The 19,924-nt window shown below is 41.7% G+C and overlaps 1 protein-coding gene across 3 annotated transcripts in view; it reads left to right on the top strand.

The window, feature by feature from the left end:
* The window catches only part of LNX2 (ligand of numb-protein X 2), a 54,403-nt gene that overhangs the window by 936 nt on the left and 33,543 nt on the right, over positions 1 to 19,924 (top strand). Inside the window, exons 1-2 of one of the 3 annotated variants that reach the window (XM_039862829.1) lie at positions 499 to 722; positions 19,128 to 19,614. In XM_039862829.1, the coding sequence (XP_039718763.1) occupies positions 19,208 to 19,614 (407 nt within the window). In that variant the 5' untranslated portion in view covers positions 499 to 722; positions 19,128 to 19,207. Of the gene's footprint in view, positions 1 to 498; positions 723 to 15,343; positions 15,494 to 19,127; positions 19,615 to 19,924 lie in introns of those variants that run through there. The other 2 variants (XM_039862838.1, XM_039862848.1) reach the window with 2 other exon arrangements.

Here is a 19,924-nt window from a genome sequence, read left to right on the forward strand (position 1 = left end):
TGAAAAGCAGTGACGGACACTGTTTTGTTTTATGGGAACTGCCTTCACTGTAAGAATTTCCCATTCTTGCAGGCAGTAGTACTTATTTGTAAATTGGCCTTCGTCCCAGGATAGATTTGGGTTGTCTTTTTTTTTTTTTTTTTTCCCTTGAGTGTACTGCGAGGCGGCATTGGCGAAGCTGGATCTCAGTAGATCAATTTTATTTACTTTAGTAGATTTGATTCCCATCTCCACGCCCCTTTGGAAAGTGGACTTTGCTCTCGTTACCTTTTTGGCCTGTCAAAGCTTTGTTGAGCCATAAATAACAAAGTTTTTCCTTTTTAGTTTGTCCAAGTGACACATGTGAGTTTTCCCATAGGGGTAAAATGGAGGTCAGCTCGGAACCGAAGCAGAATAACACTGCTTTTTATCGGACCCCCTGGGTGTCCACATTCCTAATTCTGCGTCTTGTTCCTCTCCCTTCCTCATCAGGTTGGACGTTTTTCATTATTTATTCATCCGGCAAGTGGTTGAGAGCCTGCTTCATGCCACGCATGGGTGGCAGGAGTCAGCTCTTGGCCTGAGTTGTCACAGTCTCATTTGGAAGCAGACAATGCCTCTGTTCCACCGGCTTACCTGAAAGCAACCGGAACAGAGTGCTTCAGGAACTTAAGAGAGAGAACAGTTCTGCCCGGAGCCTCACACCGGCACTGGCTCTTAATGGCGGTGCGGGATTTTGCCAGGTACATTCTGAGCGGAGGTACTGCCGCGTAGCCTGGTCGCGTTATGAGATCTGCACAGTTCCTCTGGCTGAGGCTCACCGAGTCTCGGGTTGGCAGAGTAGTCAGGGGCTGCTGTATGGTTCACTTCAGATCACTTAGCACTTTGCCTTGCTTACAGCAGGCACTCAAATATGTATTGAACTGACCTGAACAGAAACAAGGAGGATTTGGTAATGCCAGATTAAGAAAATTGGGCTTTATTCAGCCAGCGATACAGAGCTGCTGATTTTCATCGGGAGAACGTCACGATAACATTTGCTTTCCACAGAGAGATCTGCAGCGGTCTGGAGATGGTGGGGGTCCAGATGGGAGGTAGGGAGACAAAGCAGGAGCTGTTATCCCCTAGGCGTTAGGTGCTCAGGGCTTCTCGAGTCACACAGTCTGGGTTTGAATCCGGCTCTTCACTCACTGTATAACCTGTTTTTTTCCCTTCGGTTCTTCATTTCATAGCGTTTGGGGGATAAAACTTGGAAAAGTATGTACATAGAATGGTGCTTGGCACATAGGGACTTGGTCCTCGTTATTCTGTGTGAAGGCAGCGGAGGTAGAAACGATGTGGCATTTAGGAAGTCCCATTGGTTGGACTAGGTTAAGTGACCAGGTGTGATTCACGAGGGAGGGATGATTCCTCGGTCCTTTGACTGGAGTGTGCTGGTTAAGCTAGCTGTGAAGTCAGAACAGGGGTTGAATTCCATCGCTCGATTTAGAATTGCTATCCCGACTGGCTCTAGTTTAGAAAATGACCATCGTACCTGTCTGGTAGGGTTTGAGGATCACATGAAACTATGCATGTAATGCCTAGCACGTTACAAGTGCTCAATAAATATTAGTTGTTCCTTTAGTGGAGGCGACATTCACGAGCTAACGGGACGTTAGGAGATATGAGAGTGGCAATTAAAAACAGTCGATGGGACGAGTGGCAAGGGAGATCATTAGCTTTGGACCAACCCAGCGAGATGCTAACAGGCGATCGATGAAATCGTTGGACAGATGTGTCCAACAGGAGTTAGGAAAGAGTGGAAGGAACGAAGACAGCTCGCCTAGAGCCTCTGCGGGTGTGGGAAAGCTGACGGAAGATTTGGGGAAAAGAGAGGGAGAGGAGAGAGGAGGGGTGTACGCAGTAGCAGTGCCAGGAATGCTGACGTTGAATGTCAGGCAGCTCTGTCTGTAAAATGCATTTTGGCCACCACCACAGGGGAGTCCAGGCTCACACGACGGGGTGGGTCGGTTCCCCGCCCTTCTCTCTCTCCTTTTCTCTCCTTTCTGATTGCTCCCCCCGCCCCCACCCCGCCATCCAGATCTTTTTTTATCTTATTATGCAGAGCCATTTAACTTTTCCCCACTTGTGGGGCTAAAGTTGACTCCAGGCCCGTCTTCTGTATCAGAATCCAACAAGAATCAAAGGTCTCATTTCATAGGTTCCACTCTACTTAGGAAGCAGTGTTGGTTGAAAAAATGTATGTATGTATATGTTTATGTATATGTGTATAGTCTACATTTAAAATATGTATGTATATGTATGTAGTTCTACATTTAAAATATATATGTATATGTATGTACATGTGTGTGTACGTACATATATATATATATATATACATACACACATATATATCTTGCATGTGGAATTACAGTTGTAGGAGACTCGGCCAGGCCTCAAATGACCCTGATACAGGCCTGGCAGATTTATAAAATAAATCCTTTTAACTTTCCTCTCATATATCTCTTTTCCTCAGAAAGTACAAAACGGTAGAAAAATCTTTGGTTATGTAAGTTTTTGGCTGGCTGGAGTTAGAAGAAATGGCCATTTTGTATATTAGCCTAATGAGAAGTTATTAAGAGGACTTTTTTAAAAGACAAGTGTATGTCAATATAATGATATACATTATAATAATGATTTGTCACTCACTTAGGATGCTTTTAAAGAGGCTCTCAGATGTATTGGAGGAGTCACATCTGTTTCTCTCACTGAAGAATCCCCAAGTACTTAGAACCATAAATATCAAGATACACACGAATGAATGAATTGGACCCGTTGGCTTTGATCTATCTTGGCCCATAGACTTCTTCAGATCTTTGGAACGGTTATTGGTCAGAGGGAAGATGAAAGAGTTGAGCCAACGAGGAAGCATAAAGTGCTTAACGTACCTACAGGAAGATGTAGGACCTGTAGCAGAATGTATGGCCACTATGATTCAGTGATTTCCATGCCAGCTGCTGTAATTACTTGCATGATTCCCTCCTTTTTCACCCTTCAGTGTGACACCTGTAGGGTGTGGTAGGGAGGAACAGACTTGTATAGGGATGCTGCCTTGTGCAGAGTTAACCTGACTGTTGTCATCATAACTTTGTCCTCACTTGATTATTAGCAAAAGTCCAGAGCAGAGTCTCTGAAGTCTTGATAAGAGAAGCTGAAAACAAAGGAGCAAGCGTGTTGCGGGCAGGGAGGGTTTAAGCATATTTCATACCTTTATCTTCCCAGGCTCAAGATTTAGGGCTCTTCTGACAGTGAGAAGCCCTCACTGGAGAAGTTATGTGGGGGAAAAATGATTTTTTTCTTAAAATGGGATTGGGCAGGAGAAATGAGAAATAGAAACAAATGCAAAAAATAGGGAATAAACAGGTAAAAACGTAATTATATACAACATACATACACGTAGTCTACAGTATATATATTATATATACTCTGAACAATCATGTATCCACTTAAAAGCATGCCACTTTAATGTGCAAGACATGAGGTTTTAATTTTTTTCTATTAAAGGCATAATCTTAGAGTTCTTTTAAATAACAAGTCGCCCTAAAGTATGTAATGGGGCCACTGCAAAAATGTTTACAACCAAGTCGTGAGGACGTTATGCCTTACGTAAAGTAAGGCGTACCTGGCTGTGGTACAGCCTCCACGGGCTCTGCTGGCCATGACCGTTTCACAGATAAAAGGAAAGTAAGTCTGGGAATTATTCCCATCCCTTCCTCACCCCCGCCACCCCGCACTGGGATGTTGACTACCAGTCTTAAAAATTAATCCTTCATCGGAATTCTTAATACTGTTCAGTGAGACTGCATAAACAATTATTGAACAAATCAATCGGAGGCCTTCTCTTATACCTTACTTATTTCATTATTTTGTTGTGACCGTTGCCACTCTTTTGATTATACTGTTCGAACTTTGACTTTCAACTTACTTAGATTCAGCCGGTACCTAAGCATCCGGGCTGCGATCGGCACCGGGCTATGGGAAGAAGATGATTGTCTCTGCCTGTGTGGGACTGAAAATCGTAAAAGACGTTCGGTCATGGATCATTTGCTGCGGGGGAGACTGATACCCTTGACTTCCAGTATTTCCGGTACCCCCCAGTACCCTCTCAAGTCCAGTGGCCTTCACTTCCACGGCAGCTTAACACCCCCAAATTTCCCAGTCGAATTCTGAAACATGTGTGCCCTGGCCTCTGACCACAGGCCCCTGTCCTGCCAGCGACCTCTCACCCACACTTTAAGTCACAACGCCCTTCCTCTTGGCAGAGGCATCTTGCCGACCCTTTTATTCCGTCCTACCTCCCGTTGTCCCCTGTTGCATTAACAGGTATCGGCCTCGGGGTCTCCGCTGTCCAGTTTGGCATCCATCGTTGCGCACTCCCTCTGGCCCCTTCTCCCGAACTGGTTTCGATGTGCCGGCCAGGAGCACCCCCAGTGAGCCCCGCTGCTCTCCCTGCCTGGCCGGGCCCCCAGTGCGGGCAGTGGTCTCTCCAGCAGCCTCCCCCAGCTCCCGTCAGCTCATAAATGTTTCTTGGGCATCTGCCGAGTGCTGTGGCGCTGAGCTCAGGACGCTGGAGAGGCATCCGTGGGATAATAGCACACGTGGTTTCGCGGCAGGCTTAGTGCTTCGGAGCCGTGATGTGGGCTGTGTTGTCCAGTCCTAGTCGCCGGCACTTGTGGCCGTTGGAATGGCCAGTCCGAATCGACATGTGCCGTTAAGTGTCAAGTGCACACCAGATCGTGAAGACTTAGTACCCCCGAAAGGTAAAATACCTCATTAACAATTCTTATATTGATTACGTGTTGAAATGAAAATGTTCTGGCTCTATTGGGTTAAATAAAGTATTAAAAATCATTCACTTGTTGCCTTTTATTCTTTAAGGCCACTAGATCATTAAAGGGACATGTGGCTTCCATCCTACGTCTGTTGGACAGCGCTGGCACAGGCCATTGTCTGGGGAAACTGGGAAGGAAACTAACCTCGTCTCTGGGGAGCCTTTCCCTGAGGAAGTCCTCACAAGTAAACCCCCCTCAGAGGAAGCAGCCAGACAGAGATGGGCAGCACTTTGAGGGAGGGTGACGTAGGCCAGGGTCGAGGTCAGGGAGATAGTCGGGGCCAGATCAAGTAGCCTCGTTGGCCTCAAAAAGGATTTTGTTCTTTGTTGCTCATGGGTTATTCCAAACCTTCATCCTTTACAGACCATTTTATCCAACCCCCACATCTTCTGCAGTCTGTAGATAATCTGGTCACTTCCTAATGGTCCGGTTCGGTTTCTCAGATTTCTCTCCCTCCCCTCCTCGACTCCTCCATCAGCCTCAGATCCGGTGAAGGCTGACTTTCCCACATGTAGCCCCGATCTCATCCTTCAGAATCTCAGGAGAGGCTTCGTTAATGAACTTCCTTCCTTTCTCGCCGCTGGCTTTCACACCAGCCTCTAAATGTGCTCTACTCTTAAAGCTTATACAGCAAAGCTTCACTGACCCCATAACAGTATTTTTAAATTTAGTATTTTATTTAAAGCAATATACTCAAAAAATGTGTTGCTATCTAGTCAATATAAAATTAATAAGATGTTTGACACTTTTCGTATGAAGTGTTTGAAATCTGGTTATATTTTATGCTTACAGCCTATCGGTGCAGATGCTAAATTTTCAGTGGTTAACGTAAAAGGAATCTTAGCAAAATAATAATTTAGCAGAAAACTCTTTATGCTGCTTCTGTTTTTTTTCTTGTAGTTAAAACATAAAATGTACCCTCTTAACCCTTTTTAAATGTACAGTTCGATAGCGTTAAGTATATTCACATCGTGCAACAGATGTCCAGAACCTTTTCATCCTGCAGAACTGAAACTCAGTTTCCATTAAACAACAGCTCCCCGTTTCTTCCTCCCCTGGGCCCCTGGCAACCAGCACTCTACTTTCTGTTTCTATGGATTCGATTACTGTAGATGCCTCACAGAAGCGTGAAATCATACAGTATGTGTCTTCCGTGACCGGCTTATTTCACTTCACATGATGGTCTCAGCGCTCATCCGTGTTGGAGCACGTGATGGGATTTCTTTTTAAGGCTGAATAGTATTCCGCTGTGCGTCTGTACCGCATTTCGTTTATCCGCTCATCCCTCTATGAATGTTCGGGCTGTTTCTGCCTCTCGGCTATTGTAAACAGTACTGCAGTGAACAGGGGTGTGCAAATCACTTTGGGACCCTGCTTTTAATTCTTTCGATGCTATACCCAGAAGTGAGATTGCTGAGTCATATGGCGTTCTGTTTCTAATTCCCTGAGAACACCCATACTGTTCCCCACGGCGGCTGCACTATTTCACCGTCTCACGAGCAGTACACGGGTTCTGATTTCTCCAATTCACCAGCACACATTATTTCCTTTCTTTTTGTCGACAGTAGCCATCCTAACGGGTATGCAGTAATATCATACTGTGGTTTTGATTTGCATTTCTCTAATGATTCATGATCTTGAGCATCTTCTCATTATGCTTGTCGGCCATTTGCATATCATCTTTGGACTATGTCTGTCTAAGTGGTTGGCCTATTTCGAAATCGAGTGACTTGAGTTTTGTTGTTGATTTCTAGGAGTTGTTTATATATTCTGGATATGAACCCCTTATCACAGGGGTCCCCAACCCCTGGGCCGCGTGGCCCATTAGGAGCTGGGCCGCACAGCAGGAGGCGAGCAGTGAGCGAATCTTCTCCTGCATTCGCAGCCGCTCCCCAGCGCCAGCATCACCGCCTCAGCCCCGCCTCGGATCCTCAGGCGTTAGCCTCTCATAGGAGCCGGTTCCTGGTGTCGAAAAGGTCGAGGACCACTGCCTTATCAGATACACTATTTGCAAATATTCTCTCCTGTTCTGTAGGTCGCCTTTGAACTTTGTCGATTGTGTCCTTTGATGTGCAGAAGTTTTTAAATCTGACGTAGTCCTTTTTGTCTATTTTTACTTCTGTCGCCTGGGCTTTCGGTGTTATATCCAAGAAGTCTTTGCCAAATCACATGACATAAAGCTTTTCCCCTATATTTTCTTCTAGGAGTTTTGTAGTTACAGGTCTTATGTTTATGTCTTTAATCCATTTGGGATGAGTTTTTGAATAAGGTATAAGATAAGGGTACAAACAATATTCCGAACATATTTCCGAGACTTTATGGAAATAAAAGGGAAAAGTCCGAAATAATGTGGAGCACTTGGTTCTGAGGGATTGATGATCGGTGTTAACAGTATATTCTAGTGTGAAGTTTTCTCTTCTCTTTGTTTCTTACGGTTGTGAGACACCAATATAGAAACGATCGATAGCCTAGGGCTCGCTGAAGCAAACAAATAAAATGCTTGGGGAGAAGCCAGGTAATCAGAATGCATGTGACTGCATCCTGTGCCCCCGGACTAAATACGTGACACCTCCGGTCAGCAGTCGCTGAGCATGCCTTTTAAGACCGTTCTGTCAGGGCCATTTAATAAGGTTTCAGAAGTATCCTTAACAATTAGATCTCACATGAAATATTTATTACCCTCGTTAATTTCGCTTATTTTTGGCTTTGCGCTTTCATTATAGATGAGATACATTAACTGATACTTCAATAGACTAATTTCCGAGTTTGTTAAAAATAGATACAATTTCTCTGGCTCTCTGACCTATTCTTTTCCCAGGTATATGGAGTGCTTTCGTCGGCACGTTTGAATGATTTTTCTGCCTTTGACAGTATATAATTACATTGAGAACCTAAATAACATCGACAGCCTTTTCAGGACTTATTCTGTGAGTCTGGATTTTTCTTAACGGTCTGGTAGCTATATATACAAAGGTCTAAACTTTTTTTTTAATGAATCCATTGTGGAGGATACAGAAAGATGATAAAGCCTGGGTACCCTTAAACTTCAGGCTGACTCGAACAAGTCAACTTTGAACTGACATATGTTGTATTAACTTTTTTCTTATAAAAGGTTTACATGTTAAAGAGTTGTTCAGTCTGATTTTAGTCTTCTAAATGTGACAATATGACTGAATTGTATTTATAGTTTGGGTTCACCAGAGGCAGTAAATCAAACTTGGTGCTGGAAGAAAGCAAAATGGACCATTAAGTAGTTCTTAAAATGTTTATTCATAATATAGTATTCTTTATGTCTTCATAAAGAATTACTCTTTTGGTTACTTGAAAATTGTTCCTTTAATAAAAAAAGGAAGAAAGAAAGAAAGAAATGATTCTCTAAATATACCAGGATTTATGGAAGGATATCTTTCTGGAAGATAAAGCTTAATGTTCTTAAAAATAATATATTTCATTTTAAAATAATATCTATTTTAAAGACTTTTTCTATTTGATAACTCGTGAGAAGCAAGTAACAGATCTAGTTGATTTGCTCTGTTGCATACATTATCAAGTACACGAGGGTATAAGGGTACAGTTGGTTTTCTTTTTTATAACACTATTTTTCTTAATTATAGAAGTAATACATGCTAACTATAGAATATTAAGGAAATCCTAAACTGTGCAAAGCAAGTAAAAATTACTAATAATCCCACCAGTTATGATTCTTTTAAAATAATTCATTTATCCAACAAATATTTGACTCTCTACTCAGTACTTTGTACCGTTCTCGATATTTGGGGCAGGAAAGTACATTATAGGAGTTGTTGATCTCAAAAATTGAGACTAGTCAGATTCCCGTTTCAATACAATTATATTTAGATACAAATATGATATTTAAATGATAGAACTTAAACATAGAGTGTCTCGTGGCAAGGCAAAAGATGATAATTACTATAAATTAGAGGTAAAGAATAGTCTCAAGTGAAAATAAATTTCAACATCTTTGTGATTGCGGAAGTCCCGAGACAGCTAAGTCCGTGATTATGTATCGTTTTTCCCCAATGGATGTTTATTGATGGTCTGTTTTGTGCCAGGCACAATTCCGGATGGTGAGACTATTGCGATGAACTAGATGAGAGGGGCCCCTGTTCGTAGGGAGGTGACGTGTTGGGGGCGGGTGGCAGGAGGAAGGAGAACCAATAAACAGGTAAGCAGATTAATGACGAGTCTAAGGACCAAGGCTAGGAAGGAAGGAAGATCACGTGGCCAGTCTGTTACGCAATGTCATCTTTGTTTCGTGCCCTTTTGTGCTTTCTCCTGGAGGTCTCTCACTCCGCGAAATGGCCAGATAGCAAAAGTAGGAAAGAATTAAGAGAATCAAGGCAAACGGAAAATCCTTTTGGCTTTTCATGAAGCCGGAGTTTATTGCATTGGTACCAACTCAAGTTTATACCTGTCAGTATCTCAAAAGTACTTAACTATTCGTATGTTCTGAATTAAGAAAAATAAAACCCCGCCAGTTATTAGGAGAGAGAAGAAAGGAACATAATTTTATCAATCCTCGCGGAATTCGCAGTTTTATTTTGAAGTTTCTCACGTCTCTTTGAAAAACGATCATCTGTGTCACCTTATAAAGAACTCTTGATGTGTAACTTAGCTGATTCAACAGTCTTTACAACTGATGTGTAAGACTTGTGGCCTGCTTTCTTTAGTACGTAAGAATTTGGAGTGTGACCCATGACTCATCAGTTGACGCTGCGATGCATTTTTAGAAACGAAGAATGCATCGCGGATTTCCCTTCAGCGGCCGTAGTGGAAGTAGATACGAGAAAGCAGAGTCACCCGGATCTGGCCGGTGTGGTCGCAGCTGTGCGTTAAATTGATTCTTAGAAGCGTGTTGCGGCACTGGACAGTTCAATGGGTTTGAACAGCATCGGATAAACTACGTCTGTGTGTTTTGCAAAAAGATCTCGATTGCGCAGCCGTAGCTGCATTTCTCCCATTTTTCTGGTGTGAGGTCACTTTGCAGATAAATATAATATTTAGGCTTGTGTTTTACTTATTGAATTTGGAAACACGGAGATGAGACAATGAGGAGCATTGTCTTGGGCATACTACTTCATTTTTAATGCTCCATCCATTGTTTCTATTTTTAATGTGGACTTCTTGTTTGTTTGCTTTCTAATTTTAATCACGTATGTAGGAACTCAGCTTGGCTGCTTTCCACTTCCTGTTTTATTTCCTTCTGTGCATGCTCCCGCCAGGGTTTACTCTCATACACCTAAAAGTCAGTCTGTGCAGTAGATTCTTGATGAAAAACAAGTCTGCTCACAGCCCTTTACCGCAGCCACCCAGCTGCTCCAGAGCTGACCACTGTTCGTTTTTTGGTACCCCCTTCTAGGCACATTTTATGCATGTAAACTCACGTGTATATCCATACAGAGAGATATTTTTAAACGCTATTTCGTACCTCGACTTAAATTAGCTCAAAATTTGTTTAATTTGCTATCTTTTGGGAAATTTAACCTGGTTACCTTTTAATTTGCTGACCTCACCCGAGTTGTATTACCTTAAAGAAGTGTTTATCTCCTGAAGGACACGAAGACTTTACCGTGCAGAGGTTTTTCTCTGTTGGATATGACTGTGGATAAAATGATTATTTGAACTATTTTTTCAAAACTTTAAATCATGACCCTGTTGCTTACTCCTGTTTAAAGGGAATGCTAAACATAATGAAAATTAATTTGGTCCACTTTATGATGCTTTAAGAGAAAATGGGACATTGACTAGTTTCCTTTAATCTAGCAAATATAATACAACCATGGAAGAATATCTGTTTGGTACATTTTAAATTTTGCTAAAAAGCTTGGTTATTAGGGAATATTATAGCACAAATTATGCCTAATTCTACATTGCTTGTTTAACAAGTCTACTTGCTAATGGTCTTGGTGCATTTTACCGTGTTCATCAGTTCTGTAGATTGTATCTTTACAGTATTAATGTTTGTAGTAGACACTCTTAGAATAGCTTTTATTTTGAGAAGTGTGCGTGTATCCATTTTATTCTAAAACGGGGAGGGGGGAGGGCAGTCTTCCCTTGCGTTCAATTAGAATATGCTAGATGTGGAGGGAGAAAAAAGCGAATTGTTTTCAGTAGTTTATGAGTATCACCCTAGAAAGATTTAATATTTTCACTGTATTCTGCCTTCCTTTTGGTCGTGAAATGTAAATGGGCAGAACCGTAGACCTGCCCATATTAACCATTGTAATAACTATCATGTGAGTGACTGCTCCCTGTACAAATACTTCCAATCACGTAACATTAGGCATTAATATCTTGAAGGGCTGTTTGATTTGTGCTATGTCTGAATCTGGGTAATGAGTTAAAATATAGTGAGGATTGTCTTTCTTTTAATTTTTCTCAGTATTAGAACTCTAGAATTCAAACAACTCATTTTAATAAATTAGAAGGACCTCTGGCAACCCAGGACCTCTGACTCCTTCTGGATAAATACCACAGCTATCAAGGCTTCGTTTCTTGCCCCTGATCCCGCAGTCCCTGGAGACCAACATCGAGAAAACAGATCTGGGCCGCTCGGTGCTGGTCTTTTGAGGTCTGGCCCAAAGCCATTCGTGATCTGATTATTTTTATATATATTAAGTTGTAACTGGAACACATCGAGCATCTTAAATAATACCTGTTTTTTTAATTATCGGGGTCACTGATTAGCCTGGAAAGCCGCAACATTTACATTTCTTATATCTCGCCCATACTTAAGACAGTGAAGTCTGGGAATCTTAATTATTAGCAATACCATCACCATAAAACTGTTCTGACTGGGGGTTAGTTCCACTTTATTTACTTTATTGTGTAGGTTTGAGCACAGATCTCTTGGCACGTAACGTGAGAAATAACGACTAAAAAGTTTGCTCAATTTCTGTAACTATTTTTTTTTTTATGAAAAAATATAAGATTGGCTGTGAAGCAAAATCCGCCATCTAAAACCATCTATTTGTACTGCAGACAGTGACCCATGCTTGCCTTAGAAAAGGCAGAAAGCAGACTAACCATGTTAGTCCTTCAGATTGATGCAGCAGCATCTCGTAACATCGTCTTGGCTGGGAACCAGTAAAGAAAGTTATATTTGTCTTACAGCATCGTAGTCATCTCCGTCATAAAAATGCAGAGATGTTCAGTTATACATCTAACACTGCTCTTGTGCGTACACTTGTCTGTGAAAATAGAAAATTTCGGGTCGGGATTTTTAGAGTGTCCAGTAAGTACTGTGATTGTCAAACACAAGTAAAACATAAATGCTCACACAAAACCCTCCTGATAAGCTTTGGATTTAGATCATTTTTATAGTAATCACAGTGTTGGACAATAAGGAAAAGTCTTCCGTTTCGGTACATTTCTAGAATCGTGGAATTTGGGATCTATGAGTAACCTGAGAGTTTCTCGAGTCTGGCCCGCTAGTACCGGTTAAGAAAGACTAGACAGGTGCAGCGCCACGCCGTGGGCCTGGTGATGAGTCGCAGAGCTGCGAGTCCAGTCCAGGCCCTTGTCACTGGTCTAGTGGGAACAGCTTGGGCCGCCCAGCAGTCTGGCTTGTCTGTTCTCATCCACAGCATCCTTTACGACCGTTAATCTGGTCATAAATTTGTCCTATGAGGCTTGTGGCTTGTAGAAGGTTTTTCTGACAGTGTAACATTTCTAGCTTCATAATAATCCTACCGTTTCTCTTTCACACATGAGGAAGTTGAGATTTATAGACGTCTGCGTGCATTCCATGTTATGATGCCACATTGCTAGTGACTGTGTGGCAGAGGTCTCCAGCTCCATAGTCAGTATTCTTTTGAAGCCCTTCATTCCCTCGGATAATTGACAGTGGGTGGAGACATTGTGACCGACCCACGATTATAGAAATTAAAAAGGGATTGAAAAGACCTTGAAAATAAGAATGTGTTAATCACTTGAAAACATGTTTTCTAAATTTACCATACAAGAAGTTAAACGTTTGAAAGATTTTATTCTTTGGAAGAAAGATTATTTAATTAAAATCAGAACTCCTGCCTTCGAATGTAACAGAAAGACGTTTTAAAATATATCCAGCAGAGAAACATCACATACGGTGAAACCAAACCAGTGAAAAGTGTAGATCCTGTCACCACCCACGCTGCAGGTTTTGCATATTGTGCAACACGTGTGGCTCAGTGGCATTCTCGAAGACATTGGAAATTGCTCCAACTCAGGAGGCCGGTGAGGGGTGCTGCTGGGAAGAGCTCACGTGCTGTCGGAGTCACTTTTCTGGAATAAAGTTCTCCCCACAGAGGTCTTTTCTTATTGGCAGAGGTATGTCTGGGAATTTAGTGATATAGAATGTTTAGCATTCCGTATGGTATATTTCCTTTTTGAAATAGTTTTATATCAATTCTGTTTTTGAATTGCTTTAAGTAACATAATTTAGTATACTTTTTGAAACTATAACTTTAGTATAACTATCTGATCCTACAGGAACTGGGTAGATAATCCAGTTGAGTTTCTGCCTTTATCGTCTTCCATTAAAAGGGAGTTTTTCATCATATCTTAGTGGGTCAAGATTAAAGGTAGAAGGACATTTGGCATTTGTAAATTCCCTACTAGCCACAATTTAACTTCCTTTTTATCGAATAAGATATTATTAAAGTTATCAAAAATAATAATTAACAGATATTGGGACTAAAAGATAAATGACACAGCTGTAAATATTTTATTGTATGTAAAAAGATATACAATTGTAAGAATGGTAGAAGTGGGTTTAAACTGTGTGTGTATGTGTGTGTGTGTGTGTGTTCAATTACCATTTAAGCAAAGCTTGTCGTGTATAGACAGGAAGCCAAGGCACCAGGATATATATGATATTCTAGCCCATAGTAGACACTGGATAAACATGTGGCGAATGAAAGATTGTGTTGTGTAGTGACCTAGTTACCCAGCTGGCAAAGAGCTCAGAGCCTAAGTTGCATAGCTTCTAGCGTTTTTTGCTTAATTTACTAATTTCCTAGGTCGATAGAATACATCTAACTATAAATAGCATCTTAAAAATTTTTAAATGGATTTTCAAAGATTTCTATTTGCTCAAATGGGATAGGAGGCAAATAGCTTAGTGTGCCGAATTATACATAATTTGATGTAGGAAATGGGAGACTTATAAATTATAAATGTGGAATTGTCGGAAGTCGATATTTGATAGTTTTCCAACGGCCAGCAATAGGAAGTAGTTTTGATCAAGAGCAGAATGTATGTTGGGCTCTCATATAATATGGTAAATATTTCTATTCATCTAAATATCCAGACTCGCTTATTCCAGTCGAGAAGCCCTCAGGGGAAAAAACTTTATTCCAGGAAAGACAGACTCTGTGCTTTCTTCCAGCATAGACTCATCTCAGCGTTTTGCCTTTTTTGTTTTGTGTTTTTTAAAAGTAGCGTTGGTTGTTTCTGGTGCTGCTGCTTATGAGAGAAGGCCGTCGCAGCCCTTCAGCGCTCTGCCCCAGCTGTTCCAAGTGTGACCCAGGACCCTCGGTTCTCTTTCATTGGTCCACAAGGTCAAAACTGTTTTCCTAAGGCGTTGCCTGCCCTTTTCACTTTCTCTCATGAATGTCCAGTGGAGGGTTTTTTGTTTTTGGACTTTTTTTTTTTTTAGAGGATACCAGAAACGGATTTGAGGCTCTAGATTTGCAAAAATGTAGAACAGGGCCTCTCTTTCTCATTATATTTTTTATTTTAAAAAAGTTTTTTTTTTAATAGAAATGTTAACATGAGTTTGTAGTTTTATTAACAAATGAATATTTAAAGCATTTTAATGAATTAATTGCATCGTCATTTCGAGTATGTTATATAAATGGAATAATGCAGTATACAGCCCTTTAGAATTGGCATTTTCCACTCAGCGTAATTCTTTGGAGATTTGGGCAAATTGTTCTGTTTATCCGTGGTTTGTTCCTTTTCGCTGCTGAGTAGTATTTCATGGTATGGATGTGCCATAGTTCTGTAACTGTTCACCTGTTATAGGACGATCTGGATTGATTCTAATTTGGGGTATTTCAGTGAAGCCTGTACAGGTTTTCCTGCGAACATCGGTTTTCATCCCTGTGGGGCGAACGCTCAGGAGTTTGGTTGCTAGGTTGCGTGTTACTTTTTAAGAAATGCTGAGCTTGTCCAGAGTGGATAAAGGGACCCTTAGCTGTAAAAGTTTGACAACCACTGCTTGAGGCAAAGGCAGCTATCAAAGCTGATTTGTAATATATAATCAAAATTTTCTTGTGTTGATATCAAGTAAAAAAAAAAAAAAGAAACTTTTCCCCCTCAGACTTCTGAAGATTAAAGAGAGTGATATGTTATTCTTTGTTTGCAATGAAAGGGCAAGGTCCAGTGTTTTGATTGCTTTGCAGGGCCGCAGATAAGTGTGCTTGCTTTTCTCTTACACGTTTCTATAATTATATTATGTGTTTCAGAACTCTTCTACGTTTCAGGCTCACACAGGAGCCTGAGAACAAATTTTTTTTAGTGCATAATATGTGCCAAGAACTGGGGATGCAAGAGGTAAAGAAGACACCGATGTCTTTGCCCTCAGAGAGATGAGAAGATGGTGACAAGCCGGCAGATGTAGCCACTGTGGGATGTAGGTGTGTGCGAGAGCGACAGGAGCCTCCGGGCGGGGAGGCGTGCCCGGGGAGGAGGGGGCCGCCAGGGTTTGAGCTGCCACGGAAGGAGCGAGCAGGAGCTGGCGGGAGGACACGAGAGGAGAGGATGTCCTTAGACTCTTGGCCTCGAGGACTCAAAGCCGTTTCCCGCCTCACCGTGCGTCGGTGATAATGCTGGGCTCGCTGTCGTTTTTCCCTGCACTGGATCTCCTAGGTTGGGGCCGTTAGGACCCTTCCACCTGGATCAGAAGTGACGTCAAGAGAAATGACCCGAAGGACATACAGTTTCGGAGTGGGCCAATCAGTGGTGAAACCATAACTCTCTCTGAAAGTCTCGATGTTCTCGTGCTACAGATCAGCAAGAGCGGGCCCGTAAATCCTGACGGCGTCGGTGGTAAACTGTGTCTTCTAACTCCCTTTCCATTGCTCTGGCTCCTTTCCAAGACATTATTTAAAATGTGTCGTAATATTCCCAGCCAATTTAATAGTTTCTGTCTCTTCACTCTTCCCGGAATATTAGATAAACGGATAATGTAGTTTGTAAACATACACACTGTGCTACATTGTATATTTGGGGAAATATTTAAGGCAATTATGTATTTAACCTGTATTTTAATATTTCAAACTGTGCTTATAGAATATCCGAAATCAGAATCGTGTAAACGTGGGCAGATCCTCCTGTTTACATAGACGTATTTCTGGTCACCTAAACTAACCAAGAGTGAGCAAGCGTGTTGTCACCCGGCGGTCATTCAGCATTTATTGAGCTTCTCCCCTGTGGGACGTCCAGCTTAGAGAGCTCATAGTCTGGGGAGGGACAACGGTGTGAGCGAGTAGTGTACAGTGTCACAGTGGGCTCACACACAGGAGAAATAAACTCATCCACCCGGGTCGAGAATAAAGAAACGGGATCGGGGCTCGGAGGAGCAGGGCCCGCTCCCCCTGTCCTTACGAAGCTCACACAGCGAGGCCTCCAGGGGATTCCCGCCTCTGTCCTGCAATTACGTCATTCACCGCCAGGCTAATGTGAAGCAGGAGGGAACTCATTTACCTTCTCTTACCAAGCGATTATAATGCATGGCTTTGGGCAAATTAAAATCTGTCTAAACTTTCGTTTCTTTCCTTTAGCAATAGTGATAATAGCCAACGCTTCTAGAGCATCTACCATGTGTCAGGCGATGTTTGAAGATGTGCGTATTTATGTATACACACACACATATATATATATATACACACACACACACACACGTGCTTATTTATTCCTTATATCGACCCTTTGAGATAGGCACTGTATTTACCCCCAATTCACATATGGGAAAGAAATACATTTAGTAAGGTCACAAAGCCAGTAAGTGCCAGGACGAGGATCTGAACCCTCACAGCCTGGCTGCCGAGTGACTGCTAATGTGGTCTGGTCTCGCAGCCCCTCAATCAGCATTAATACGCACATGCTCTGCCCATGATAAGTTTTCCTCTGTTTCGTGGTAACAGAAGTATTTCGGGGCTGGCGATATGCAATGATTGGGTATTTAAAGTGGGAACATGTTTTTTTTCCTCTTGAAAAGATTTTGTGATAAAATGAAAATAACCAAAGAACTGAAAGTTATTTAGAGATCGAAAAAAGAGCTAAAACATAATAGTCTTAGGAGAAATGCTTTCCTAGTCATTATGTGGGCGGCTAGAATTGCAGTATATTTTCTTGAGGAAAGGAAAAATTAGAATAACCACTGTCACAAAGGAGAGCAGAGGGCATGTGAACTTTCTTTCCTGAATGTGCAGAAAGCAAGCATCCGTGGGCCTTCTGTGTCGACGTACCTGGGTTGAAGCAGCAGTCTGCCAGAGCTAAACGGTGTTTCTCTCCTTGATCTTACATACCTTGCCCCTGACCTTGAAAAGGTTCCAACGCTCAGAGGGTAAAGAATAAGCCCCAGGAGTTACAAAATAGAAGGAATGTTTGCTCTCTTACCGTTGCTGCTGATAGTCCACATTCTTCCTGTCATTTTATTAAGCAGTTTCTAAAACCACACAATTAACCTGAGGTCATTCCATCCGAATCCTGGCCCTCCCACCCCCATCGTAGTTCATGGCAGTTCTTGTTAAAGCTGTTAAAATGTTCATGTTGTTTTTCTGTTAAATATGCCAAGTAAATAAAATAGCAAATACATATATGCGACGAGAGGAGACTGTTATTATTGAAGCAAACGCTGGCAGCGTTAACGTGGGATCCTACCTCTCTGTCTTTGGGGCGGGGACGCTGAGTCCTCTAATTTCCCAGCCCCAAGTACATTTTCTTCCCCGAGCCCCCTTCAGGTTCCTGTGACTTAGCATTGAGATGCCCTTGTCCGTTTTTCTCTCTGGCTTGTGTTTCCTGTCACAACTCAGCAGTCTGTATTTTTTCTCCTTTTGAAAGTATTTCCGGCCACAAAGCCAAACTGAGTTAGATAGATGCCAGCTCTCCTCGTCTTTCTCTGTATTCACAATGCATCCTGCGCATCACCTTCTCCAGAGAACTCATCACACTGCATTTTAATAATGGATTTCCTTAACCGTCCTCTCCCTACCCCTCATCTGCCCTTGCTCGGTGCTTGGCACATACTAGATACCGTAAATATTTACAGAAGAATGAGTGCAGACAGCTGCTGCCTTTAGAGCTGACTTTTTAACCCCTGGTGATGCGGCAGCAGGAGTGTGGGAACCTTATCTGCAGGGGGCGTTCCTTGGTGGGCCTGCACTAAACTGGGGTGGGGTAGGCTGCTGTAAGAGTCTTGTGTTGGAGAGGACACACACACACGCACACACGCACACACGCACGCACACACGCACGCACACACGGCTGCTCTGAGTAAGCCCAAACAAATGGAAGCATGGAATAATACGAGCCAGAATTGAAACTGATAGCAGGTCTTATCTGTTTAATTGAATTAGAGCAGGTTTTTTTCTCTCGATGGCATAAAATAGTATTATATTTTATGGAGTTTGCACAGATGTTATTTATATACGTTATGCAGATCTATCTTCCTGTAATCTGTTATACATAAAGAGAATATTTAAAGTATACATCTTTTGAAATCCATTTCTCTCCAAACAGTGCAGAGCAAAGGTCATTTTTTTTTTTTTAACACACCAAATTATCCTTGAGACTACATTTCGAAGATACAATTTTGGTTTAGTCCCATAAATGCATAAAATCAGTCAGAGACAAAGAACCATGACTGGGATTGCCGGTGCAAATGTGTTAGGTACTGTACCTCAAATTGCATTATTAGCATACTATGTACATTAATTGGTTCTAAAACAGCCATTGAGCAGTGAGTTATTGGGATTTCAGTCAGTAAAACAAATTGGTTGTTTCTTATGTGACACCATATAATATATGGCATCTTTCCTTTTAATCACAGTTTCTTTTTTTACTGCAAACTTGGCAGTGTAAGTCATTCTTAGCCAACTAGCAAATTAGTTAATTTCACATTGATGTTTTTATGACTAATTTATTACCTGATCTAAATTTTAATTTTTTTACTAAAAAAAGATGTTAACCGGTAACGATGTGTTGATGCTTGTAGCCTCTCTCGATGGATATTAATTACTTTTCTTTTTTTTTTTTGGTTCGTTTTAGTCCGATACATCACTGTCTAGTGACGGGAACCCAACCGGAAGTGGGAGTCGAACGTGTGAAAATCCAGAAACTGCTTCAAAATGGGAACAACAAGTGACGAGATGGTGTCTGTGGAACAGACCTCCTCCTCCTCCTTCAACCCCCTGTGCTTCGAATGTGGCCAGCAGCACTGGACGAGGGAAAACCACTTATACAATTACCAGGACGAAGTGGACGACGACCTAGTCTGCCACATATGCCTTCAGCCTCTGCTGCAGCCACTAGATACCCCCTGTGGACACACATTCTGCTGCAAGTGCCTCCGAAACTTCTTACAAGAGAAGGACTTCTGTCCCTTGGACCGCAAAAGACTTCACTTTAAGTTGTGTAAGAAGTCTAGTATTCTAGTTCACAAACTTCTGGACAAATTATTAGTGTCATGTCCGTTTTCTTCAGTGTGCCAAGATGTAATGCAGCGCTGTGACCTGGAGGCACATCTTAAAAACAGGTAAGCAAAAAACTTGCAGGAAAGAGAAGTAAAAGGTGTTCAAACAAACAAAAACTGGACATACAATAAATAAATAAGTCGTACGGTATAGCGTTTAGCTTTATTAAAATATATCAAAAACACAAGTACGGAAACATGGTAGACTCTAAAATGATAGACCCTTTTTGCAAGGCAGTTTGACACTTTGTTTCAAAAACCGATGATGCAAACACGCTTTCATTAGCTTATCCTAAGAACATAACCCCAAAGAAGGAAAAATTGTATATACAGACATTCACTGCAACATTGTGCACAGTTCAGTAAATTGGAG

Source organism: Pteropus medius, unplaced genomic scaffold (genome assembly GCF_902729225.1).
Source record: "Pteropus medius unplaced genomic scaffold, Ma_sr-lr_union100, whole genome shotgun sequence".
Taxonomy (NCBI): domain Eukaryota; kingdom Metazoa; phylum Chordata; class Mammalia; order Chiroptera; family Pteropodidae; genus Pteropus; species Pteropus medius.